Source organism: Chamaea fasciata, unplaced genomic scaffold (assembly GCF_029207755.1).
Source record: "Chamaea fasciata isolate MVZ Bird 193981 ecotype frontalis unplaced genomic scaffold, bChaFas1.0.hap1 SCAF_22, whole genome shotgun sequence".
NCBI classification, from domain to species: Eukaryota; Metazoa; Chordata; class Aves; order Passeriformes; family Sylviidae; genus Chamaea; species Chamaea fasciata.
Window position 1 is genome coordinate 2609782 of NW_027094107.1, and position 26739 is coordinate 2636520.

At 49.8% G+C, this 26739-nt stretch overlaps 1 protein-coding gene across 6 annotated transcripts in view; it reads right to left on the reverse strand.

Annotated features, from left to right (window-relative positions):
* Positions 1-26739, reverse strand: part of ARHGEF9 (Cdc42 guanine nucleotide exchange factor 9) — a 204612-nt gene that overhangs the window by 139549 nt on the left and 38324 nt on the right. For all 6 annotated transcript variants that reach the window (XM_066202557.1, XM_066202559.1, XM_066202556.1 and 3 more), the window contains exon 4: positions 24343-24452. In XM_066202557.1, coding sequence (XP_066058654.1) covers positions 24343-24452 — 110 coding nt within the window. The remainder of the gene's footprint in view (positions 1-24342; positions 24453-26739) is intronic.

The window sequence follows — 26739 nt, forward strand, 5'->3', positions numbered from 1 at the left end:
GCCAGGCTGTGCTGCTCCAGTGCTGCTGCTCCAGCTCCACGGTCCCTCTGCACACAGAGCAGCCCCAGTCACAGTCCACTGGCTCTGGGGAAGGGAAGTCTCACATCGGCCCTTGCCTTCCTTCCCTCGGCCCCAGCACAACGCATCCCCCCTTCCACACAGAGTCCTTCCCACCTCCCCAAAAGCCACAGGGATGCAAAGTACTGCTCACTGTCCTCTCTCCCCAGCAACGTCACAGCTCTGGGAGAACAGCAGAGTTCATTCTGACCTGGGTCTGGCTGACATAAAGGCCTTTTGTAACTGTGACGTGCACACGCAGCAGGAGCACGCTCACCTGCCAGGTCCCACTCAGAGCCTGGAGTGGCAGTGAGCAGGATCATCCCTTCCCTGGAATCAGAGTGTGGATGTCACTCAGGGAATAAACCCCAACCTCTGCAATCCATTCCCACTCTCGCTTCCGTGTCTCTAATCTGCCTTTAGCACCCGAACACAATGGCATGGGAGCGTCAGGACGAGACGAGCTGGCAAATCCTGGACAAATATCCTGCCAAAATTCTGACTTTTAGCACCAAGCCTCGACTAAAAGCATCTCAGGAGCTGCTTCTGTGCAGCAGAATGAAGCAGGAGTGTTCCACGACTATCTGTACCCGGCTGGGGATGGCACAGGAAGTGCCTCCCAAACAGTCTGTTGCTAGGATTAAACACAGTGCTCAACGATTTTAATCCCTCTCATGCTCTGCCACATCCACAAGCGCAGATTTCAATGGCTCCCCACACCAAGAGCTGGTGATGCAAGAGCTTGTGAGGGTTTTCAGAGCTCACTGCACCGAGCAGCCAGCAGTTCACCTGGAAACCAGGACATTCTATTGGATTCTTGTTTTCCCAGCTTCTAAGAAATAGATGGGGGAGCTAATATTAGCTCTTCCAGGAATAGTTAGGTGGCTAAAAAGAGAACAAAGGTGATAAAACAGCCTGTCTGTGCAGCTGCAGGTTTTATTCCTCCAGTCTGTCTGTTCGCTTCAAGAGCCTTCAGCTGTCACTTGCTGGAGGGCCTGGACAGAGCCTGGGGTCAGCCCTGTGACACCCAGTGGCAGAGGGGACAGCAGTGATGCACATCAGCCACAGCTGATCGCACTGCTGGGTTTGGGCCTTCTCCAAAGGTTGTAGATAAGGAAGGCAGAACCTTGGCCAGCTCAAGTGGCTCCTCCTAACTCACCTCCTTACTGACCATACATCACTGCAGGCCCGGGGGGGAACAAGGGGGTGAAACTCTCTGTGCTCCCCTGGAAGCCCTCGCTGCAAAATCCCCAGGGGTTTCAGGGAACTGAGTGTGGATTTGCAGGTTCTCTGCTACCCAGAGACAAAGGTGGGGCTGACCCAAAGCCCAGCAGCCCACACAGCTGCAGTGGAGCCCTGAGCTCCAGTGTCACCCCTGGGCACAAACCAGGTGTGTTTGGCTCCTGCCATCCCCTTTTCCTCATTTCTGGTCTCACCACAGTCCTGAACACGGGATCCCTGGGATGAAATTACTGCTACCCCTTCTGTGCACACGTTTCTTTAATTTTTAAACTATAAATCACCTGACGGCTCAGTGTTCACTCTTGGTTCACCTTGGCCAGGAGAGGGAAACACTCACCTCCACAACACATGGAAACGAAGTGGGTTAACTCCTGACTTGCAAAAGCCCTGCTGCAATGAGGTTAGAGCATCAAAAACCACGAGTTAAAATTCCTCCTGGATATTTCATTTTCAAGGAGCTGGATAAGAGTAGGGAACTGCATAATTGAATAATTTGGTTCCATTTTCATGACTGCATTTTGCCTTTCTGGGCCACCGCCAGGCCTGGCTATAATGCTTTGCAAATTACACAGAAATAAAGTGTACTGAAGTACTAAAGGACTTTATTTCCCCTCTTTCTCAGAAACAAAAGTTGGAATGATGAACCTGGAAGCTTTTTCTAACCTGAATGATTCCATGAAAGGCTTGACACACTGTGGCCTTATTAAGCCCATCTTGAATGTGCCTGCTTGGATGACTATAATTACAAGAATTTAGGAGGGTGCTTTGTTTTATCAGCTGAAAAAGCAGGGAGCTGGAGGAAATGGAAAATTAAAACCCACTAGACACAAAACCATTTTTCCAGGAACCACATGAGAGAGCGTGAGGAATGGCTGTTTGTGGAAAAGGGTGACATTAACAGTGACAAAAACAGTCACTAACCAAAGGACATCCAACAGGGGCACCAGGAAGGTTTGGGGATCCCATTATATGGGAGGTGTGCTCTTGGCTTGGCACCCAGGTAGGATCTGTCCCCTTGTCCGCAGAGCCCAGCTCCATCCTATATCTATGGCCATATCCTATATCCATGGCCATATCCTATATCCGTATCCTATATCCATGGCCATATCCTATATCCATGGCCCTGCTCTGTCCTATATCCATGGACAAGGAGCTAGGAGAGGAAGTTCTACCACACTGTGAGCGAGGTGGGCTCACTCCACAGCACGTTCTGAATTTCTCAAAGGGAGACCTCAGTGCTGTGTCCCTCATTTCCCCAAAAGCAGCCAAGGAAGGCAACACCCCGGAGCAGAACATGGACATCGCCCCCAAAAAAACCCCAGCAAGCACAGCAGCAGCTTCCAGCGCTTCAGAGTTCATTTATGGAGAGTAACAGCACACCAGCTCTGGGCTGCTGCCCTGACCTCAGCCTCAGGAACAGCAGAGGCTACACAGGCAGTGCTGGCATTTGAGGAAAGGCAGCTTTGTTCAGGAACACAAGCCTGGTTTCACTCATTCTTGTATTCCTGCAAACTGCACAATTCTGCCGTGGGAGGATGTGGATTTTCCCAGATGGATCCCAAAACTCAAAATCCACCCCCTGCCCCAATTCCTGCATAACCCTCCCGAGCAGACAGGGAACATCTGCCTGCACAGGTCTAGGAGCTAATCACTATTACACAAGAAAGGAGCTTCTTTGGGCGGATTTTTCCCTTGCTGATTTGGACAGCTGAGAGCAAATAACAGCCTGTCACTGCTGCATTCTCCCTGCGATGGGAGCAGGCCTGGGAATCCCACAAGAGATGCGTGGATCTGATCCTGTGATGAGTGTCTGATCTGGATCAGCAATCAGCAAGGTACCTCAGTGCCCTGGTACACATCACTCCTCCAAACAACTCTCTGCATCTATCAGGAGCATCTGCTGCTAATAAATAAGGAGAAGCCAAGCTATCAGCTCGCTGCTATTTTTGGATGAGAAGCTTGTTTTGAAAGCAGAGGAAATTTCCAGCCTTCATAAAGGCCTTTAACCTTCTCCATGTGGGAAACTACCTGCCTCACATTCCCACCAGGCACACACTCACATACAGAGTCTTTAAATTACCTGAAATGTTATTAGCTTCATTTCCAAATCAGAAGCTGCCAGACAGAGAAAAGAGGTTCTAAATTAACATGAGCCACAAGTGGGACATAAACCCCACTCAGTGCTGCTGAGCTGGTGAGAGACAGATGAGCCATCAGCTGGTGGTGCAGAAGGGCACTGAGCAGTGAGGGAAAATCCCTTTTCCCATGCCACTGGAGGCTGGGGGGGCAAAGCCACACGCTCTGGGATGTGGACAACAAGAGTCTGCTCAGTCCCTGCCGTGCCAGTCCTGTGGAAACTGTGAGCTCAGATAACAAGCAGCACTAAGGGTCAAAAAATCTCATGTCTCCTGTCTTTACGGACAGATTTGCAAGAAAACAGAAAACTCTCTCCCCTGCCAGGTGCTCCACAGCCCAATGCCAAACCAGCACTCCTGCCACACTCCTCGGGCTCAAAAAATAATAGTGATGGCAGACTGGAGCTGAAGGCAGGCAGAGGGATCACTCCTGTGCTAAACACAGCACCTTGCCTTGTGGTACATCTAGTCCTGACACTTTTGTCTGACTAATTCATGAAAGATATCAGAGGCCTCAAGCAAACCCACAGATCTTTAGTAATTCTCTGCCTCGCGACCGAAATCTCAGTCTGGTTATTCGAGTCTTTTGTCAGCACAGGGTGTTCCCAGCAGAGTTCTGCCAGCACCCAACTCTCTGCCTCTGGGTCTCAGGGTGTGACAGATTTCGAAGCCTGCCTCAAGTCACAGATCCCCTAAACCTCCTGTATTTCCCAAGTGCTAATTTTTAATTCCTTTCTCTCAAGTGCCACCAGTCTGCATGAGCCTGATGTGAACAGAACCCAAGGCAGGGAAGCGCAGGACTGAGGCACGTGAGCCAAACCCAACACAACAGCTCCAGCCCAAAGGCCACTGTGGAAAAAGAACCCCAAACTAACATATTCCTTCTATTTCCACTCGAAACAAAGATGCAATTTTCCCCCTCAGTGTTATAATTTGGGGGTAGGTGGTGAGGGCTGACTCAGGACTCATGAATGCTTCAGGCTGGCAGTGCTGCAGGCATGGGGAAACCACCATGAAATGTCCTTTTTCTCAACTCTGGAGAGTATTCCTGCAACCAGAGAACTGCAGAGCTGCAAGAGCAGCAAGGGACCACCCCAGAGGGGTCTCCAGTGACATTTTGCTGCTCCCCCTCACCCAAAGTCTCCCACCCGCTCCAGTGCCCCCCTTGCTCTCCCTCCTCCTGCCTTTGCCGCAGTACGATGTGGAGCCCTGAATATTCACCCTGAATATTCACCCTATTCCAAAACCATCCAGGCTGTGATTAGGGACTGAAACATGCGTCACTGGATCTGCACATCAAAGCCCTCGCAGCCACAGCATCCGCAGGGATGGAGAGGGAAGAAGCACAACAGAGGTGACACAGGCTCTGCTTTGGTGTAGGGGGAGCTCCCCACTGAGAATTTTGTCAGACTGTATTTAAAGATCTGGGATGCTGCAGCTCCTCTGAGCTTCCAGAATTCCTGCTCAGCACAAACCCGGCTCCACCAGCCCTCCTCCCTCCCCGTGCAGCCCTGCTCAGTATCCAAAGTGTCAGCCTGAGACCGATGTCAGCCTGAAATCTACTGGCAGAAGTGGTTGTTTTTGCGGTTTTGTTTTTCCACTTAAGTCTGTGTTATCCACAGCAACTTGAATATTCTGATAGCTCAGATAACAGAAAGGGATGCCTCCAGTCTGTGCTGAAAGCAGACTGTCAGAAAAGAGAAGCCCAGCTCTTTCAAATGCCCCGAGATACTCAGATTTTTTTGTTGTTTTCCTCAACAGCCAAGTTCTTTTCCCCCCCAGCCCTGCTTCCCACTCCTTTGAAACGATCACCAAAATAAATAACTAACTCGGTCTTTGGGTACTAATTTCACCACCAGACACTTTCTGAACAACCCTTGCAGTCACTTTATGCACAAAAGGTGCTGGAGTTGTCTCTTCCCTGGTGCCACCCTCCCCAAAGCTCCCGTTGCCAGAGGCGTGCAGCTGTTGGTTTAATTTTCCCCAGATCTTTCCAGCTGCTGGACTGCTCCACAATGGCCATGCCTGAGCAGGCAGCTCAATTCTGGGTGCCTCACCTCGTGCTACCCAGACAAATTGGCTTGTAGAGCCCTAACAAATTTCCAGGGAGAGAAGCACAGGGCAACAGATCACTCCAAGATGAATTTAAGCTGCCCGTTATTTAGACTCGCTTCTCTTGGTTTTTGTTTAGAGAGCCCTCCAAGGCAGCACGGGGAGCACAGCCCATGAACCACGGCCTGAAATTATTCACTTGAGGCACCAGTTCCTGGAGCTTGGCAAATTTCCAAGGCTTGAGGGCTGCCCAGCAAACCTCAGCTCCAGGAGAGAGAGGGAGGGGATGCTGGGGTGACAGAGAAGAATAAACTTTTGGGCTGTAACCTCTCTTTGAGACAATACCCTAATTGTCAAGTCCATTATCTCCTGTCTCTCCGATCTCCTAATTCTCAGCCCAGTTATCTAGGAGTGCCCTGAATCCCTGGGTGAAGAATCCCCCTATCCAGGTGTTCATGAGGAGCCCATCTTCCTCCTGTGCAAATACTGAGATGCTGCAACTCAGTGCTGAACAACCCATCCCACCTTCCTCAGACTCCTGCAGCAGCTGTGCAGAGGTGATGGGGCTGCCCTGCCCTGCCTGAGCTGCCAGGAGCACAATTCCAGCCCCGAATTCCTGTGAAAGCCTCCCCAGGGTGTGCTCACAATTAGATTCCTTACATAAGCAAGCAGCACAGTGTGAGCTGCACACAGCAGTTAATGCTGCCGAAAGCACGGGCCAGATTTCCCTTTGGGAGAATCCTCCTGCTTTAGAGACTGAGATTTATTGTTTAATGAACACACGGCTCCAGGTGTTCATGTGGACACAGAATCAGGGATCAGAGACGGGGTGTGCACACACCTTAATCAGCACTTCAGTCTGTTTTCTAGTATTTTGTAGATTTTCCCAATCCTTTTCACAGCTCCAACAAAGAACAACCCATTAGCTGAACTCAAAAATAAACCCCAACAGCTTCAACCTATAAATAACCAAGTCAGATATGCAGGATTCTGTAAACTCCTATTTTCACCCTCCAAGAAAACAGGAAAGGCAAGGAGAAAGGGTGGAGTTAGATGCTTTTTTTTTTTTTTTTAACAGCATATTACTGTAACAACAGATAAGAGATCTACACAAATCCTGTGCAGTGTCAGGATCCCAAACCACCACATTGGGAAAGCCTGGAATAATGTCTCTGACAGAGGAAGGTTGGAACTCCAGGCTTGCAGCAGGAAAGCCACAGCACACAGATTTCCTCAAGCATCTTTTCCGGGCCTGGAAGGAACCGTGGAAGTGCAAAGTGCTGTGAGTGGAGCAATGGCAAAGAAGAGAAGATATTTGAGAAAATCCAGCACTGCTACACTGGTGTGATCAGCTGGCTCCTCACCTCACCAAGCCTGCACAGAGAGAGGATTATTTCCCCAGCTGAACAATTCCATCACTCCCACCAGGCTGGCACAGCCCAGGAGCCAGTGGCTGAAGCCACCCCACTCCAGTCCCTCAGGGAGAGGCCATGAAGACCCTGGAGGATGTCTGGGTGTCCTCCTCACAGGAAAACATCTCCATGACCAGCATGGATGGACCCATTTGGAGGGGTGGAATTTGGTCACCCGCAGCTCCACGAGGCTGCAGGGGATGCTCAGCACCTCAGCCAAAAGGGCTGCAGACTTCCTGGCCTGGCCCTTTGCAGACCTCTACGATCAAGACATTGTAGGACACCTTAAAAACCTCAGTATCTTCCTCCCAATCCATTCCTATCCCTGTTTCTTAATAAGAGCTTGCAAGCCTCATTTTAAAAATCATGGTTCTCGTCATATTCAGGCATAACCGGTTTTGTTTACAAACAGAGCAAAGAAATGGTATGAATTATGCTCAAGAAAACCCTTTGGCATTTTAACAGGCATTGGAAAGAACCAATTTCAGAACAGAGTCTTATAATGGACATCTCCATGGATACCTCTTTGTCAGCACCTCATTAGAGAAGAGCTGAGACACGTAAGAGTTCTTCTGCATTTCAGAAGGTACCTCAAAAACACTAATTATGCAAATCTCCATCCTCTTAACTGATGGGTACTTGGAAGTTCAGGTGACAAAGTAGATAAGCTGAGCCCTGACAGGAAAGGAAGGAAAGATATTACATTTAGACTCTTTTCTTTATGATTGCTGATGCTTCAACAATTACTGGGGCCACAAAACTGTACCCCCACACTTCCCCTTTTCCTAACAGCAAGAAAACAGAGAGGAGGAGACAAATGGAGATTCCAGGAGCAGCATGAGGGACACCTGTGCTGTTTGAAAGCAGGAGAGTCTGTGTGGCAGACCCAGCAGGGTTCCACGACTTTTGACTGAGCAGTGACTGCACCCACATAGAGTAGCTAAAATATTTCTGGTTTATGTGTCAGCCAACACCAGTGGGTTTAATTGTACCAAAACTGGCTCCCTTGTGACCCATCTGCAGTGTTAGTCCTTTACCTGAGGCTGTGTGAGCTGAAATATTTTGAGTTTTTCTAATGACAATTACTTGTGTTTCTATACTGGCATGCCAAAGAATCCCCCAGAACTGTGAAAAGCAATTTATTTATCCCCGAACTGCAGCCACCTCAGCGATGCAAGGTGGCAGCTCTAACACAACACAGCGACCTGGGCATGAGAGGAGGGAAGTTTTGCCAACCTGTGACGAGAAGGCAAAAGAAAAAACAATTCATACAGCTTGCTTTTCATCATTGAGACCTTCAGCACAGTCCTCCCACCCCAGGCAGTGCCTTTGGGACACTGGCATGCAGACACAGGGGTGGCTTTTCAGAAGCACAGAAAACACAGAAGTTTTCGTGCTCTGAATGTGCTGAAAACTGATTTTTTTTTTTTTTTCTGGTCAGACCTTCAGGCTGGAGCCACAGAGTCAGGGATCCTAAAGTAAACACTGATGTCCTGCAGCTTGAGGAGAGCTTTGAGGAGGTGCAGGCACTGCTCAAACACAGGAAGGAAACACTGCAATTTACAGAAAGCACTTGGGAGTCTCCAATGCTGCTCATTTTTAAAGGGCAGACTTATGCAAACCTTGAATTTTGAGCATTTTATTTATCTCCCAGCTGCCTTCTCTAGGAATCCTTCTGAGCGAACAAAGCCTTGTTGTATATGAGAAAGGAGATGTATCCATTCCTGACAAAAGCTTCTTTATGTAAGGAAGATTCTCTCAGAGATGCCTGGCTCCCACCTCTGCTCCCCTCTCCCAAGAGGGGCAAACCAGGGCTCCCAGTTCCAATCAAGCACCACTAAACTGTGACTCCCTGAAGATTCAATGGCACAATTCCACTGTGGGAGCTATTTTGAGCTGAACATCTCCTCCTCGGCAAGTGTGAGGGAGGTGAGTGGCTGGGGTTAACCAAAGCCAGGTTCTGCAGATTGAATGCAACCTCAGAAATGCCAACGCCTGAATAAAAAGGCTCATAACCTACAGAGAGGGCAGCAGTGGAGAGCAGGTAATTCATTCCCTCAAATTCATTTCCTCCGTGACCTGGAGGAAATCATCAGGCTTCTCTGAGTTTCATTTGCCTCGTGAGCCTCACAGGAATGATGGCTCAGAGTCACTGGGGTGAAAAGCTCTGTGAGAGCAGCCATGCCAGCCACCCTCTGTGGATACTTTCTGTGAGGTGACATCCTTTCTAACACAGGACTTCTTTTTATTCTCCATGAATTTCCTCAATAACCGCAGCTTTCAGAAGACATTTTTTAAAGACAAAAACCTGCTTGAATATTAATGCTACCGAAAAATAATGGCAGTTGAAAGTATGTCCTTGATCATGTCTAGACAGGAGCAGCTATAATGGATTTCTAGGATCAAGGTAGTAGATACAAATAGATTAATATTCCTCAAAGACCTGCAATGTCTCTAGGCATTATCCAGAGAGGTGTGATCCTATAGCCTTTCATTAATATCTGCTGTCTAATGAAGGGTAAAGAAATTGTTCCCTGTGAAGGTGGTGAGGTGCTGGGATAGAACTCCTGGAGAAGCTGTGGCTGCCCCTGGATCCCTGGAAGTGCCCAAGGCCAGGCTGGATGGGGCTTGGAGCAGCCTGGGACAGTGAAAGGTGTCCCTGCCCAGGACAGGGGGTGGAATCTTTAAGGTCCCTTCCAACCCAAACCATTCTGGGATTCTATGGAAGTATCTGGGAGAAAATGGTCAAGGGGTGCAGGAGAATTGCTCAGAGTCCACACCTGCTCTGGTAAAGGCAGTGACAGACACCATCCGAACCAACAACAAACCTGAAGCTCAGTAAACTTTATAGATGAGGAAATGGCATCCAAAGAATGCAGGCAAAGAGCCCTTCCATCCTCGGGGTCAGAGAGGAACCTCAGTGCTCAGGTCAAATCAGTGGCCAAGGAAACCTGACGTGAGGTCAGACCCGGGTCTGATGCCCGTGGCTGTGCTCCAGGATCCCCAAAGGCAGCAGGTGAATTCCTGACTCGGAACTCCTAAGCAATTCCTACTCCCATCCTGTGACAGCCCAGCCAAGGCGTGAGCTGAGCTCTTGCAGCATCTCCCCAGTGCCAGTGGAGGCCCCTGGGAATGCCTGGTGTAGGTCCATGGACAGCACAGAGCCAAAGGGATTCAGCTCCAGGTGCATCCAAACTAGTGAGGGCAGGAACAGCATCAAAACTCTATGTCACCCAGACCTGGCAGGAGCAAAAACCAGGGAATGTCACCCAGACGTGGCAGGAGCAAAAACCAGGGAATGTCACCCAGACCTGGCAGGAGCAAAACCAGGGAACGTCACCCAGACCTGGCAGGAGCAAAACCAGGGAACGTCACCCAGACCTGGCAGGAGCAAAACCAGGGAACGTCACCCAGACCTGGCAGAAACAAAACCAGGGAATGTCACCCAGACCTGGCAGGAGCAAAAACCAGGGAACGTCACCCAGACCTGGCAGGAGCAAAACCAGGGAACGTCACCCAGACCTGGCAGAAACAAAACCAGGGAATGTCACCCAGACCTGGCAGGAGCAAAACCAGGGAATGTCACCCAGACCTGGCAGGAGCAAAACCAGGGAACGTCACCCAGACCTGGCAGGAGCAAAACCAGGGAACGTCACCCAGACCTGGCAGAAACAAAACCAGGGAATGTCACCCAGACCTGGCAGGAGCAAAAACCAGGGAACGTCACCCAGACCTGGCAGGAGCAAAAACCAGGGAATGTCACCCAGACCTGGCAGGAGCAAAACCAGGGAATGTCACCCAGACCTGGCTGCTGAGCAGCAAGAGCACTGAGGAGCCTAGGATCCTTCCCTGTGCTTCAGGCAGGCCCCATTCCCACCACCCATGCCCACAGCTTTGTCTCTCCAGGAGCAGCACAGAAATGCTCATCTGGACCCAGAAGTGGCCGGGTAAAAGCAGCAGTGCTGGCTCAAGAAGCATTCACACTTAGCCAAGGTTCAGCAACATGAAGTCCACAGTGGGTAAGAAAGAGGAAAAAATGAGAAAGGAAGGGAAAAAATGAAAGCACAGGAGCAGGTTCATCGATGAGTTCAGGCTGCTTTAGGTATAAACCTGGGGGGATTAGTTTAACACTCCATTTCAGCTTCTTTTTTCCCATTTTCTTTTGCACCAACTTGCATCTCTCTCCTGTCAGACCTTGATGGCTTTATGTAACTGTTTAAAAATTGAACAAGCTTCTTAACTTAGGTTTAGAAGAACACACTTTTTTTGCTTCTCTGTCTCGAATGCACATTAAGAATAAAGATTTCCGGAGAAAACAAGACCTTTTCCATCCTCTGACATCAGCCACTGGAGTACACAAAGCCAAGTCCTTGAGGAGTGGCTATTTTGTACATTCTGTTCCAGCACAAGCAGGCGCATCTGCAGCCCCAGTGGGTTTTACAAGTGGTAGCTGGAGAGAAAAACTCATCCCAGAGAAAATGCACAGGTTACCCATCCCAGCAGCACCCTGCAGTGGGGGAGAGTCCTAGAAAGCAGGAATGAGGGAATAAACCCAAAACCTTGGCAGGGAAGCATGGCAGCCTCAGCCCTGAGTGGCACAAGGGCTTTGCCCCACGGTACAGAAACAGCCTCTGACCTGCTGTTACTGGGAGAATAATTTTTCTTTTATTTTTTTACCTTAATACAAGCTGAAAATATTTCTGCTCTGTGTGACTGGATGTAAAAGCTTGAGAAGAGCCTCCCTCAAGGCTCAAAAAACAGAGGCAAATAGCCCCCACCCTTTTCTGTGTGTTTGCATTTCCTAATTACACCGACTTCTAAGCCAGAACTGTATTTGTTGATGCTTCAGGTTGGCAATGCTGATGGAAGAGGCTTTCAGGAAAGCCAAGAAAAATATTCAAGGGCAAGATTTGTAATTAAAGCTGCTTCTTTTTTCCTCATGTTTTGTCTGTTAGAAAGTGTTTGTGTTTGCAGTGTGGGCTCTTGAGGGCAAACGCTGCTTCTTGCTGTTTGCACAAGTTCAAAACAACAGCCCCAGCCCCAGCTGGTGCCACAAGCTTTGCCCAAGCCAACACTCAGCATGGACACCTCTCCATGGGCTGCTCTGCTTCCAGCCTGGAGCAAAACCACAGGGCCGGGCCTGCAAAAGGCACCAGGCATGGAATCAGCGCAGCTCCAGTAACGGGGACAAGGGCAAAGTGCACCTGGCTCGTGGGATCCCAGAGTGGGTCAGGCTGGGAGGGACCACAGAGGGCAGCTGGTCTCACTCCCTGCTCCAGCAGGGCCATCCCAGAGCACAGGCCTGCACTGGAATACCCCAGGGAGGGAAACACTCTGGACAATCAGACTGCAGGAAAGAATTTCTTCCTCGTGTCCATGTGGAACTTGCTGGGATCAGTCCCTGCCCGTTCCTTTGGTGCCACTGATGCCTTAAGTTTCTGTTTTCATGTATTTCAGGTTCTGTGCTGCCCAGGGGTGCAGCTCTGAGCTCACAGTCAGTGTCACTCAGCTCTGCACACAGCAGGGACACAAAACAAATCCTTTTCCTGCTGCACACCAAGGACAACTGTCAGCCCCAAAAGCACAAACAAAGGCAGACTGAAGGGATGAACAAGAAGGATGGGACCTCACAACCTGAGGCTGTGGTTGGACAACTGGGCCCCAATATACAAATAGATCAAAACTTATCAAAGTGTGAGACCTCACAAGCAGCCATCCATTTTGTGACCATTCTTAGTCCACCTTGGGTGCAGCCCTGGCCAGGCTCGTCCTGCCCAAGGTGGATCCTGCACGGCTTTTCAATAGATCCCTACTTTATTCTCTAGCTCTGTCCAGTCTCTGTTCCAGGTCAGCCTTCCCAAGGCATCAGGGCCCTGCTCTGAGCCCTCCCTGCACACAGGGACAGATTGATAAAATCCTTCTCAGCTGCCTCTTCCCAAGACCAGTTCTGCTCCTGGCCATCCTCTGCTCCCAGACCATCCTGCAGCAGCCTCTCCTGCTCCTGGAGCATCCCTGGGCGTGGTGATCCCAGCCACAGGGCCTGAGTCCACCTCCCCAGCAGTGCCGTGCTTCCCTCAAGTCACAAAAAATTCCCAAGGGACACGATTGCCTTGAGCACCGCAACCCCAACTGCACAAAGCAAATAAAACATCGTGTACCCAACAACTCTCAGTGTGAGAAACTGGGATGAGTGGAGGCCGGGCCGTGCTGCCCCCGCGAGGGATGGGGATGCCCAAGTGCAGCAAAAGCTGGGAGTTTTCCTGTATTGAACACTGAGTCAGCAAAATTACATCAAAAATCAGCCCCACTTGCAGTGATTATCTGCTGTTCGAGGAGGCTCTACCCCAGCCGTGCCCACAGCCAGCACGCTGCAGGGTGGGCTGGCAAACACCAAAAATGAGCTGCTAGAAGTCTGCCAGTCACCAGCACTGTGGTGCTTCCCCCTCTGCTGCTTTCACTGCCACTTCCCACACCCAGCTGCCACATCCCCTGAAGGATGCTCGGCCCTGCCAGGACCCTGCTCCCCACCTCAGCAAAGGCAGCTGCAAACTGGAGCAAAATGTCCCCCTTCCTGATCAGGGCTTAAAATTGCAAAATCCTACCCCCAGGCCAGGCTGACTGCTCTCATTCCTTACCCATCCTGCACAACTCCCCAGGGAATCAGCACCCTGGGACCCCAGCAGAGGTGCCCAGAGCTGCAGGGTGTTATAGAGGCACGTGGGAGCAGCTCCTCTGGCACCCCCGACCCTCCAGCAGCTCTGCTCACTGCTCTGTGCCAAGGCAGAGTTACCCAACTTCTGACCTACTTCTGCCTGGTGTTTCTCCCCCTCCCCACTCCTGCCCTCAGTCCCCAATTAAATCTGTGTGAGATTTCCTCAATTATCCCCTTCCTGCTAATAGATGTGGAAAGAGGATGCCATAACAATGTATTCCCCTGGCACTGGTTCAAAATACATCTCCGAATTAATGTTGAGGAGTGCAGGATGCAGGAACACTTTAATTAAACATAAATGTATAGGAGCCAGCAGTTAGGTTTAAGAAAGCTGATCTTTTGCTGCCACCGCAACACTTCATCTCAGCCATGCGGTGAGAGAATCCTCGTGCTCCTCTTTAATTGACAGGCCAATAAATCAGCACTAATCTCCCCTCTCTGTGTAGCTGTGCATGCTGATGTTCAGCTATTTTGGAATACAGCAACATTCCACTGGCACAACCTAAGCAGCAACACGCACGGGAATCCTGCATGGAAAACACTCCAGGCAAACCTTGAAACCTGTAACAAAACTTGGAAGGGGGGGGGACACCTGAGCAATAAAAATCTGTGTTTGGCAGTTCTGGCAGGAGTAAAGCTTTATATACACCTTTGGAAAGAGGAGGAGCCGGAATAGAGAACTCCCACCTGAAGCCATTAAGATGTTCTGATAAGCATTTGCAATTCTGGACGAATACAGAGATAATTTGAACACGATTTCTAATTGAGACAAAACCTGTCTGTGAGGAATAGGGAATGAGCCTGGGAATCACTCTGCCCATTACAGCAGGCATCGAGCCTCTGCTCAACTTTATAGCCCCCTTCCGCCTCATCCCAGCAAAGTATTGTGGGATAAGAAATTGCAAGTCTTCGTCCAAAGGAGGCTTTAATCCAATGAAAGCTACATCTGCACACCTACAGCTGCATTTTCCATAGCTGAGCTCCTGCTTTATCTCCTCTTTGGCCCAAAACAATCTCCTAACAGCTCGATAACAAACTGCAATTAACCACATCACTGCAAAGGGAGATCGGTGTGCTCACGGCGCAGAAGGAAGAAACAAGATTATTTTAAGCCTGGTGGAGAGTAACTTGAAGCACTTTAAAGGAAGCCAGACCCCAGCCCTGCTGCAAACACCCCGAAAACTCCCCGGCAGCAATTCCCTGAGTACACAGCAAACAGCCATATTTAGGGCACTGCGGTACTGGATGAGGCTGAAATGAAAGCAGATGAAGACTTAAGCCCAGGCAGCATCTCTGCAGGAGATGTGAAGCCAGCCCTCAGAGCTCTCTCAGAATCCCAGGGGAGCACAGCAAGGACCAGGTTTTTCCCCGTGCTGGAGATGGGCTGAGCAGAGGAAGAAAAGGGAACATTTTTGAACTTTTTCTCCAGATTTCTTCATGCTCTGTGTGGGACCTGGATGTTAAAATTACCAACACCTCTGGGACCAGAGTGCCACCTCTCAAACCCTCAGTCCCTTTATCAGTAAGGAAGAGAGTAACTCCTATCCCACTGAAATTACAAGCAGCAACACTGTAGTTGTCTCTGGAAAACACACTTTGCTCTAAATATCAGAGGCTCTAAACAAAAAGCTGCGGTTTGCCCTCTTGCCTCCCTTCCTGTTTGCTCTGTGTACACCAAAGGCCTTCGTTTCCACCTTACTGCACATGTACTGAAGCTATTTTTGGCCAAGAGTGACGTGGCTTTGTTTGCATAACTGGGTTCCCACCTCATGATCTGCCGCTCTAATAGTTTGCAAAATAATAGCTGGAAAATGTCTGATTCCCAACGAAGTGCCTGCAAAGTTCAGTTTGCCTTTATCTTAAATCCAAAATAAAGGAAAAGAGGGGGAAAAAAACCCAAAAAAACAGGAAACAAGCCTTCCTGCAGCATCACTCATAAAATGCTTCAGCAAGATGTAAAACAAATTATTTAGTGGTGACCAGCTGGGATGTGGGGATTTCATTCTGCTTCTGGTTTGCATGAGGGTATCAAACCAGAAATGACAAGCCCAAAGTCACACAGGAAGAAAGCCACTTTACACAGTGGGGCCTTAACAACTCACATCAACCCAAAATATCATCTGCAGGAAATGCAAACTTATCACTGATGGCTAAAAACAAAAGCACAGCTCAAAATAGCAGCATTTCAGATGAGGCAAATACGTCGGTTGGACTATTCTCAACTGTCAGAACTGAGCTGCAATCACAGATCTCTCTTGAGGAATATTTGGTATTTGTCCAGTATTAAAAATAAAATGTGAGATGTCTTAGAAAAGAAAGAGATGGCTCAAATAAAGAATGTATGGAAATAAATCCTGTGTACAGAAGGAACCTGCCACTGGTTCTTCTCGTCCAAGTCCCAACTCCTGGCAAAAGAGGGACAAAATCCATTTCTACAAGAACTTTGTCACTGCAAAACATTGTAAAGGTGGGATGAGCACTGTCCTAGTCTGCACAGCCAACTGAGCCAGGGGAATTGGCCATTTTTGGTTTAGCACATGATGTTTTGAAAGTACCAGCTTCTTCCTTCACACAAGAATGCCACATTTGGGCAGAATGATTGCTCAGGTCCACCTGGACATCTCCCTTCACTGCCTCCCCTCCTCATCCCTCACTCACCCCTCCATCCAACATGAACAGGGCTCGAGGAATTTCACTTCCCACTCTCACTGGCTCCAGGGAAGTCACAGGGTGAATGTGTGGAGTCCCAAGTTCAGGATTAATGAGGGGAAGTCACACAAGACCACGAGCAGCTCAACCCCAGCAAAGCCCAGCCACAGGGAGGAGCAGGGACAGAGGCTGTGGTGGGGAACAGCTTTCCCTCCTCATTTCTAGGATGAAATTTCTCACCTGCACAAATCCCTGAGCTGCCAGGTATGGGAGGAGAGTCCAGAAGCATCTTTCTTACCCTGCACTGGAAGGACAGCGTTGTGCTGTGCTGTATTCCAGCAGGGAATCACAGAGCAAGCACCGGGCAAACACACCTGACAGCACACGGTGCAGCAGCAGCTCTGATGGCAACAAAATACCTGTTCACGGAGCTCTGCTTTAGTGTCTCAACCGTTCCATGGGGTCACTGTGGGGTGGGAGCCTCCCCGTGACAGCCCAGGCCTGTCCCAGGGAATCTCCGGAGGTGCTGGAGCCAGCAGTGGCACACAGAGCTCAGTCCCCACTGCCAGGGCAAAGGCAATCCCCCAGCACAGCTGCTGTCCGCGCTGCCTGTGCCATTCCAGAGCACACAGCACGGCCAGGGCACCCCAGGGCATCCCTGCCCCGGCTCCAAACACCTCCATTTACCTTCGTCTCTTGTTTTCCTGCTTGCTGGAGGATCTCTCCTGACTGCAGCCTATTCGGGTGCCTGGAAGACAACTGCAGCAAGGCAGGCCTGGCCCTGCTTGCACTCTGCTCAACTCAGCCCCCTCCCAGCACTATGCTGACACTCATGTGACACATCCACGGCCACAGCTGAGCACCTCAGACACACCAAGTACCCTCAGAGCACAGCAAGTCCTCTTTAAAAGACAGACAGACCCCTTCCTGACTGCAGTGGGACATGTTTGATTCTCCAGGCAAGGCTAAACCCAGAATTTGGGAACGTGTCAAGAGACAGAGCTAAGGAGCACCCATCACACAAAGCAGTGGAGCTATTCCTGCTTTTAGGTGAAGTCCCTGCACAAGGAGGAATGGAAAGAGAGTCATCCCACAGGGACTCAGCCCTCTTTGAGGTGCTTCCTGGGCATCCCAATCCAGCTGCAGCTTGCAGCAGCCCCATGCTGGCTTGTAGTAATTGTTCTGCTTCCCTGTCTCTCCCCAGATCACACACAGCATCCCTGGGGACAGCCCAGCACGGGACACCAGCACACGGAGTGCCAGCAAGGTGGGGCAAAGACAGCGCTGGGTGAGCTCAGAGATCTGCAGGAAGAACAGCTTCACCTGGGAAACAACCTGTGCCCAAGCGGCTCTCCACACTCACAAGTTAACTCACTGCTGAGGGCAGGAGTGGTCCAAGGCCCGTGGCCAAAGGCCCTCCAAAAGTGGTCCCCACTGGCCACAACCTCTGTGCTGTGTCTCTGCTGCTGCTTCTCAGTGGTGCCATCCCTGCAGCCTTCCCGCTCCCCAGGGGCTGCTCCCTGCACGCGCTGGTGCCCAGTCTGCCTCGGTCCTGGGTGGCAAACGGGATTTCACGCTGGCAACAGCAGCACAGCAGCCAGTTGTTATTCCAGCTCTTTGCCAGTGGCACAGCAGTGCAACCCCTGATCCTATCACAGCAGAGCTACCGTGAAATGTCTATTCTTGTTCAGAAAAGACTGATCTCTCAAGGTTTTTAGACAACAGGATAATATATTTCCCTAGATATTAGAGACTGAAAGAGATTTATTAAGGGAATTATTCTCTGTATTCTGTGCAGTCCATTAAGAGATGAAGCTTTCCGTGCTCCATCAAGGAGCTCATTGCAGGCCATGTGACTGCACTGATAGAATACCCAAGACCCCTCTGCAGCCTCTTATCCTGTTCATTCCTACTCCTCCAAGTACAAGCACAGTGTTGGGTCAATATCCCAGTTCAATTCACGTGTGAAAACCCCCATAATTCTGCAGAACAAAACCAGGGACAAAATTAGACCCTTTATTCCCACCTTTGATACTAGGGACAGCTTGTTTCCGAATCCACTTCAGCTTCTTGAATGCCAAGGGCAGAGCAAAAGTCAGGGCAGCTGCAGCTTCCCTGTGAGCCCAAATTTTCAGGTGCCAGCATCTCAGCAGTGTGGGCAGGTGTACTGAATTTGGGATTTATGAACACACACTCTCAAAACTGGTGAGGATCATCCCATTTGAACAGCTTGGGGTGAACAGCAAAGGGGATGGTCCCAGATGTTCCTTCCAGGTCGTCAACAGAACGAAAGCAGGGCTCTGGACACTGTGGGATCACAGAGCTCCTCACAGGAGCAGGACAATGCTCCTGCCTCTCCAGGATCCCAAGGGAATTGCCCTTGGCCGTGTCAGGCTGGTGATGCAGTGAAGCACCCGGAGCTCACCTCAGGGAGCCCCACACAACCACTCCCTGTCATCCCCTGGTGACTTCCTGGCGGTCTCCACCCATCAAGTGGCTTCAGCAGCACTCGTGTGATGTATCTCAAACCTGATGCATCTCAGAATCGAATCTCAGCAGCTGCAGAAGACGTTTTGGAGCTCTGACTTGTGTTTTTGCCCATCCTTCCCAAATTTAGCTCCTTTTCAGCTGAACACTGGTGACACCGCAGTGGCCTTGAATCACGAGCGCAGCCAGGGCTTAGGAAGCACCACAAAAGCATTTGTTCCAATATTTACTCAGGGATTTTTCATGCTACACCTACCACGGCCTTTAGTTTATTGGGAACATAGTGCACTGGGGAAGGGCAAACCACAGAGTCTACACTGCTGCCAAGCAAAATGTCATTAAGGTTTTAGCAATGCAACACAAATTGAGTTTACATTAAAGCTTCTTTTGTATAAACCATATCCCAGAGCGAAACACAGTGACAGAGCTGAGTAATGAGTGGAAGCAGAGCAATCAAGGTGGAACTACTGAGCAATAGGAAAAAAGAGCCATTCCAAAGTGCTATTTAAAGTTAGGCTGAGAGCTCCACTTGAACTATAGAAGTGATTATGTACAGTCACCATTGCACACACAGTTAATGCCATGTAGGATGCAGTACCTACCACCTGCAGCTGCACAGAGACACCCCGAGGTTCAATGGCACTATAAAAACCAGCACAAACTGGAAGCTGAGATTCTTCTTAATATACACTTACCCATAACTGCTGAAGAGCTGAGAAGTCTGGAACTTCAAAACTCTCTTGTGCGAGCCAGCACATAAACCCACAACTCAGAGGTGACCGTTTGTCACTTCAAACCTCTCCTTCCTGCAAGATTCTGAAGCCCTGTTTGTCAAATCCCTGTGTTATGGCACTGTTGGAGCAACACCCAAGTCACCAAGGGTTCTGTCCCCCCAGCCCTGCTCTGTACAAAAGCACAGCACTTCTGAATGTTTTTTCTCAATACCCAGAGCATGGTAAGTTTGGAACTACCACTCATTTTCTAGTTCCAGGCTTCCTAACGTGTGCTTTGCACTGCTCCTCCTGCCAGTCCCTGGGGAGTGAGCCCAGAGCAGGGCTCTCATGTGACAGGGATGCAGATGGGCTCAGGGCTGACCTGGAGTTCCCACTCAGCTCTGCCTGCTCTGCCCAGCTCCCAAACCCAGCAGATCAGACACAGCTCAGGTGCTGAAAAGGTGGCAGTGCTGCAGTCCAGGCACCCTGGCTGGGCACTCCTCATGCAGACAGACGGGGCTGGATCACAGCACTGCAACATGCTGAAGCACAATCCCTGTTTCCCCCTCCAATAAGCAAGCCAATTTTGATTTATTTGAACAACAGCACGCAGACGGAGTTTTTCAGAACTTGCAAAAAACATTTGTAAATGACTGAATATAAAAAAAAACCAAAAAACTCCATGAAGACTTCAGAGGACTGCTAAGTAGAGCAACATAATAGGTTTATCAAGATATAAAGCAGCCCTCCCCAAAATATACAGCTCAGACATACCCTGCCAGCAGAAAGTACTCAATGTTTAAGATGAGGGAAGAGAGATTCAACGAGGATTTGTTTTCCTGGCAGCCCTCCATACTTGCACATAAACCTCTTGTAGCAGCACACTGATATTTAAACTAATTAGCACCAGGAAAGCCTCGGGACTGTGCTTTTCCCCCGGCCTGTTCCCTGGGACGCAGGGGCTCCAAAAGAACTGTGCTCACATCCCGGGATGCTGCAGCCCAGGAGCCCCGGCACACCCCCCCTTCCTGCCCAAGTACACAGGAACACGGGGCAGGACACTTGGCAGAGGGAAAAAAAAACCTCCCCTCTGCCCAAACTGCCCACTCAGCACTATGTGAGAGGATAAAAATAGCAGGCAGGAGAGCTGGCCCTGAATATCAAGCAGCATTCCCACCCAGATCAACTTCCCCTTCACTCTGTTCTCCTGCAGGCTGCACGTTGCCTGAATTTCCTATTCCTCATAAACACAGCCAGTGGGGATTTAGCTCTGGGGAGCTGCAGACTGGCACATCCACCATCATCACTCTGGCAACCCCCCACCAGCCTCTGGAAAGAGCTCCTGACTTCCAGAGGAGAAAGGACAGGCTGGGGGGGGTGGGTTTTGTGAATATTCAACACCTCTGCACAGCAGGCCTGCCTATTATTAGTATAGGGGATGTCAGAGAAGCTCCTCTCATGCAAAGTTTCCAGTCTAGCTAATTAACAGTGGCTTCCTCCAGCATATGAATTCGGGTTTTAGTCCCTTGTACACAGGCAAGCAGGGCAGGAAGGGAGGGAAGGAGCAGAGAACAGCAATGGCCGCAGTCGTCTTTAATGACTGGAAATTAAATCTCTCAGGTAAGACAGAGAGAATTAACACACATCCACACACTGAGAGGAGGCTTCCCGTTTTAGGAAGGGCTGAATCTCCCTTCCTTTAAAAAAGATTGGATGTGGCACTCAGTGCCATGGTTTAGTTGAGGTGTTAAGGCACGGGCTGGACTCAGCGATCTTAAAGGTCTCTTCCAACCCAGTGATTCTGCGATTCCTCCTGGAGCACATCCCCAGAGCATCTGTCTGGGAAAAGCTGAGATGATTTTGACTGGGCAGCTAACAAGAAGCCAAAAGTTCCCTGACAAGGGGCAGCAGAGGCCAGTGATTTGGATCAGGATGGGACTGTCACCCTGTGCTTCTGACATCCATCCAGACCACAAAACTCCTCCCAGCACCGCTCTGGGGCTGCAGAAAGGAACTCACTGCTCCCCTTGCCCCAAGGATCAGTCCCAGCTGGCAGGACCTGCCCGAGGGGAAATCAGAGGCATGAGAGATGCTGAGGGTCCTGTCAGGGCAGCCTTTCAGGGCACTCTGTGATCTCTGCTGGAGCAAAGCCTGCAGCTGGGGGCACCTTGAGGTCTGCTGCAAGTTGGCCTTGATTGTGCCAAACTGTTCCCATAAAAGCAAAGGCTCTGAGTGACCTAAGTGCTAAACCAAAACGCTCTGCACATAAACTGCTTCAACACAGTCTTCTCCAGGCTGAAGAGTGTACTCTGGTAAAAAAAAATAAAGACTGAAAACTTTATAAGTTTGACCTTGTTTATTTTTACCTGCTTCTTAAATTAGGAGAGAAATAGAAAAAATATTGTATCACCACACGTATCACCAATGCTTCAGTTTCTTATTCCCACCTACAAAGCGGGAACAATAACCTCCTCTACTCCATAAAAACCTTCTCCAGCTTGTGCCCAGATTTCAGACACTCCTGCTTGGAAGGATAAATCCTTGATTCCTGCACTGCTCTGCCACCTCACTGGTGTCAACTGCCAATGAAAGCATCTGACAAGAGACACCCATGCTCACAAATCTCACCCAAATTTACACATCTTGCCAGAGCAGAAACTTCTTTCTGGCCAAGAGGTGATTTGCAGCCCTGTAGATCTTCACTGAGCTTGGGGCAGAGGTGACAGATGAGTTTTCCAGCACTGCTATTGTGAGCCACATTCACGTATCCTGCTCCTGCAGCACTTGCACAGCACCTCTGATTTATAAACCCCAGCAAAAGTTTCAGAGCTGCCTGTTTGCCAGAATTTAAAACCAAGCTGCTTTATGAAGAGGCCTCCCCAAAAGCCAATTCTCTGCCTCAGTGGTGCACAGGTCTTTGGCATAGCCGTGTCTGAGCCAAACAGCACCCACAGACCTCTGGGGTCATGAGCAGCCCACTTCCCTTCCCAGCTCCACATCCTTCCCAGCCATCACCATAGGAGAAGCAGTTTCTTAGCTGACCTTTCCCAAACTTCAGCAGGGTGTTGGGTTTGCTGAGGTTTCCGTTTTCCACAGCTTCTTTAAGGGTCTCTGATGCAATCCAGGCTCAGTTTGCAATCTGACACAGGCCTGGCTTTACCAGGATGCTCAGGGCACAGATAATTCAGGAGCAATTTTGTGTCAAAACAGCACCTTGGCTCCCAGGAGGGCCTCCAAGACAGCTATGAAAGCTGCAAAGGCTCCTCTTAAAGGATTAATAAAGTGATTAATTAAGGTGTAATAAAGTGATTAATTAAGGACCAAATACATCCATGCACTGGTCAGTACCAGACCCTGAACATGGACACAGCTAATGGATAACACACCTGAGACCTTCCGAGGCAGGGCTAGCACACTGCACAACAGGATATTTCACTGCTCTGCAGTCACCTGCCTTTATCCTGGCCCCAAGGACAAACAGCTTTATTGGATTTGGATCATTTTATCTTCCAGGAAAACTTTGTTCAAAGCTTGAGATATTCAGCCGTCTAAAACCAGAACAGCTTTCCTGAGTTGAAAGAAGCAGTTCATGTCTCGGCAGCAAGGTAAGACCCAAAGGGAAGGAAGAGAAAAAGAGGAGCTGAACTCCTTGTCTTTCCTCTGCCTTTGTACCTCAACCCACAAAAAACTCAGCAAAGAAAACAGAAGTGATGCAAGATGGAATTCCAGAAAGTCACAAGTGACCAAAAATCCTGCACGTGTTCCCTGGAAACCAACACCCGACACGAGGAGGATGGAGAAGTCAGCATCACTCACTGCCAACTTACTGCTGCCGTGATGGAAAAACACACACAGAGGCCAGGGCCCCCGCAGAAATCACATTTCAGGAAGGCAGTTCATCAAATATCAAAGGGGAAAGGAATACAATAAAGGTCTGGTAAGGAAGGACAGCGGTGGGGCGGGAAAGAGCCACAGAGACACAACAGAAGGTCAGTTCCCCTCTCCACTCCAGCAGGGAAATTCCTGGCTCCCAGATCATCCTTTGTTCCCGTGCCCTAGAGGAACAACAAGGGCTAAACCTCCTCTGCTGCATTCAGTAGAAAACTCTGCCTGCATCACACTGCAAGCTGGGAAATCTCTGGGGTTTGGGACAATCCGGATCTGTTGGGTACCAGTGAAACCAGACTCATGAGCACTACAAATCCAAAACAAGACCATGAAATAACCAAGGCCTTCAGACTTCAAACACGGGGCACAGCAAAAAAAACCAACCCATCACCCAAGAAAGGAAACATTTCAGACAAATCATACCGTTTTTGCCATCTTTTCTGAATTTTGCCCAGAGAAAAATATGAACATCCCCAGGCCCACAACAGCTTTTACTTCCCCCACTAGAAGCATCATTCACAAAAAAAGAACCAAGTGGATTGTGCCTATATTTGCAAAACACTTCGGGAAGGAAGCACTGACACAAATTTGTTGCCGAGATGGTGCTGGGAGCAGCACCAAACCCAAAGGACACAGGGCTAAAAAAGGAAGGAGAAAAAATAAACCCATCAAAACCGTGGAGCAGATCTGAAGGCGATATGAAACGTCACAGTTCCCTCCACCTGCAAGGAACACTCAGCCACAGGCACAGGAGGCCCAGTGACAGTCCAAAAGCCTCTGCTACCCATTGAAGGGACACTGATTTGGGGAAAAGACAACGCACCTAAGCTTTTACTGCTACAAAATAGTAACAAACAAAAAAATCCCCATCTGTGGCCGAAGGACCCAGGGATTGAGGAAGCTGTTAGTCAAGCATTTTGTTACAAACACAAAGCCCAAAGCAGGGAAATCCCAGCCCTGAGGCAGGCAGAGGCACACTCCACACCGCTCCTTACCCGACTGATCTGCAGCTTCTCAGCTCCAGGCTTGAAGAGGTTCCATCGACGGCCACCGTTCCTGCAGTTCCCGCGCACCTTCAGGGTCTTTGAAGCTTGTTCGTTCTCAGCTGCCAGGAGAAAATCCACGGGAACAAAACAAAAAAAAAAGAAAAAAAAAAGGAATGACAAAAGATAAATGCTGTGCTTTAGCTCAGGCTGGGGGCGGAGGCTGTTCTTTTAAATGAAAGAAACAAAATTGTTTGCAAGAGACTCATTCAACCTCTCCTTTAGAAAAAGAGAGCACAGAGTATATTTAGGTGCTTTATTCAGTGCTCTGGGGATAGGAGGGAAATAGTGCAGCTTGGATACTACAAAAAGGCAGAGCCGGCAGGCACATCCCGAGGTGGGGTCAGCCCAGCTGGGTGTGGAGCCAGGATGCTCTGCCAGGAGCTCCAGGAGCAGGAGACCCTCATCAACCTGCACAGGGCAGCAGCTCCCAGGACACAACTGCTCCAGCAGCAGCACCTGCAGCAATCCCAGCTGCACACTCACTGTGGTCCACAGGATGCCAGGCCTTGGAGAAGAAACAGCTCCTCCAATTTACACACAAAACGGAAATGGGTAAGTCCATAAAAGCTGTTTTTTTAAGGAAACCGGGCTGGTTCTCATCCCCAGCGATTCAGGCCAATCCCTCACAGATGCAGTTCTGCTCTAGCTTTGAGTGACCAAACACCAGACAGAACACTCACACCACACCCCAGCCTGGCCTTGCAGATGCCACTAAAGAGGCACAAAGCAGCTTGTGAAAAATGAGCTCTACTTTTCCAGTCAACCAAAATTTTCAGCTCCACATCCTATCCCTCTCTGTCTGGGGTGAAGCTGCCATTCTGTTTGAGACCAGAGTTTTCCCTCCCACATTTGACAGGTTTAGATTTTAATCCCTTCTTCCATCAGGTTCTTCACATCCCCTGCCCTGGAGGGAAGGGAACAGAGCTGAGCACCACTGGTGCCCCCACAGCAACTGCCAGCACAGGTACATGTGATCCAGGCAGTGCACATACATGGTAGATACATCCCCACAAGTGTTTTCAGCACCTGGAGGCTCCTCATCCCAGGCATGGAGCAAGGATCTCCAGGAAACAGCCACATTCTGGAATCCTTCCCTAAAAGATGCACAACGCTCTATTTCTATCTCGTGACGTACCTCTAACCAAGCAGGGGTTTCAGACTGTGTCAGTCCTGAGGGGTTTGAGACCAGAATAAATGGTTCCAGGCTTTGGGAGGGTGGAGACCCCCAGAGCAAACAGGTGGGGGCTGTGCCCTGCCCAGGCCAGAGCGCAGCAGGGCCGGGATGCTGCTGCAGGCTGGCTGGGCGGCCATCCTGATTTTCTTCCAGCGTTGCTGGGAGAGAGATTGCACTGAGACCTATTTCCTCAATGCTGATGCAGGCAGCCTGCTGCTATTTTTAGCAGCCCACGTTTCACTTTGGAGACTCTTGGAGAGCCAGGCTGCAGCACGGTGCCGATTCCAGCAGGAGCCTGCTCCTGGCTCCGGAGGCGATGGATGGAGCAGCGCTGGGAGCGGTGTGCAAACAGGGAATGCTCACCCTGAGGGGGTGTGTGTGTGTGACCCCCCTGTGCTGGGAACCACTGCACCCCGGCAGCAGAGCCATCAATTAACAGCACAGGCAGCTAATTGGCCTTGTCCTCCCTAGTTCTTCTGAAGCCTGACATGCTGCCACCATCCATCAGCCGCCCGGATCCCCAGAGTGCTCCCGAGCAATGCCAGCACAATCTGGCAGCGCTTCCGTGCTCGCCCATCACTAAATCACAGGATTCTTCGTGCCAGCGGTGGCCCTTCAGGAAATAATTTCCTTTCTCGCATTATCAATCTTTTTTAATTAGGAGGTTCAAAAAATGATGTCATCTATTCAGCCATCAGCCAATTTACCTGCCAGCAAATACATTCCATGGTGCTCTCTCTGGTGTCACTGTGAGCAGGACAAATGCAGAGAGGTCGCCCCAGTCTTTGGCTCATGAGATTCCCTCCTTCATCACAAGAAGTACCCAAGCACAGAGGAAAAAAAGCCTCACCCTCACTTCTTGTGTTTTCAAACAAACATCAGACTTGAGTTGTGATCTCAGTATACATCATCACTCACCACCTCCAAATGGTGAGTACTCACCACGGAGGATTCTGAGAGGACAGAAATTCAAGAGAAAACCACCAGATATAAACTCATCCAGCAGCTGCTGGACAGCTTTTACACCTCACGTGCCTAGCCCTGTTCATCCTCTCGTAACCAGATTATAGGGACTGTGTTCAGAGACATTAGAGAGAGAAAACAGCCTTATTTCATAAACACACTGCACACAAGAAGATCTATTAGCCAGCAAGAAACTCCTCAGCATGCGG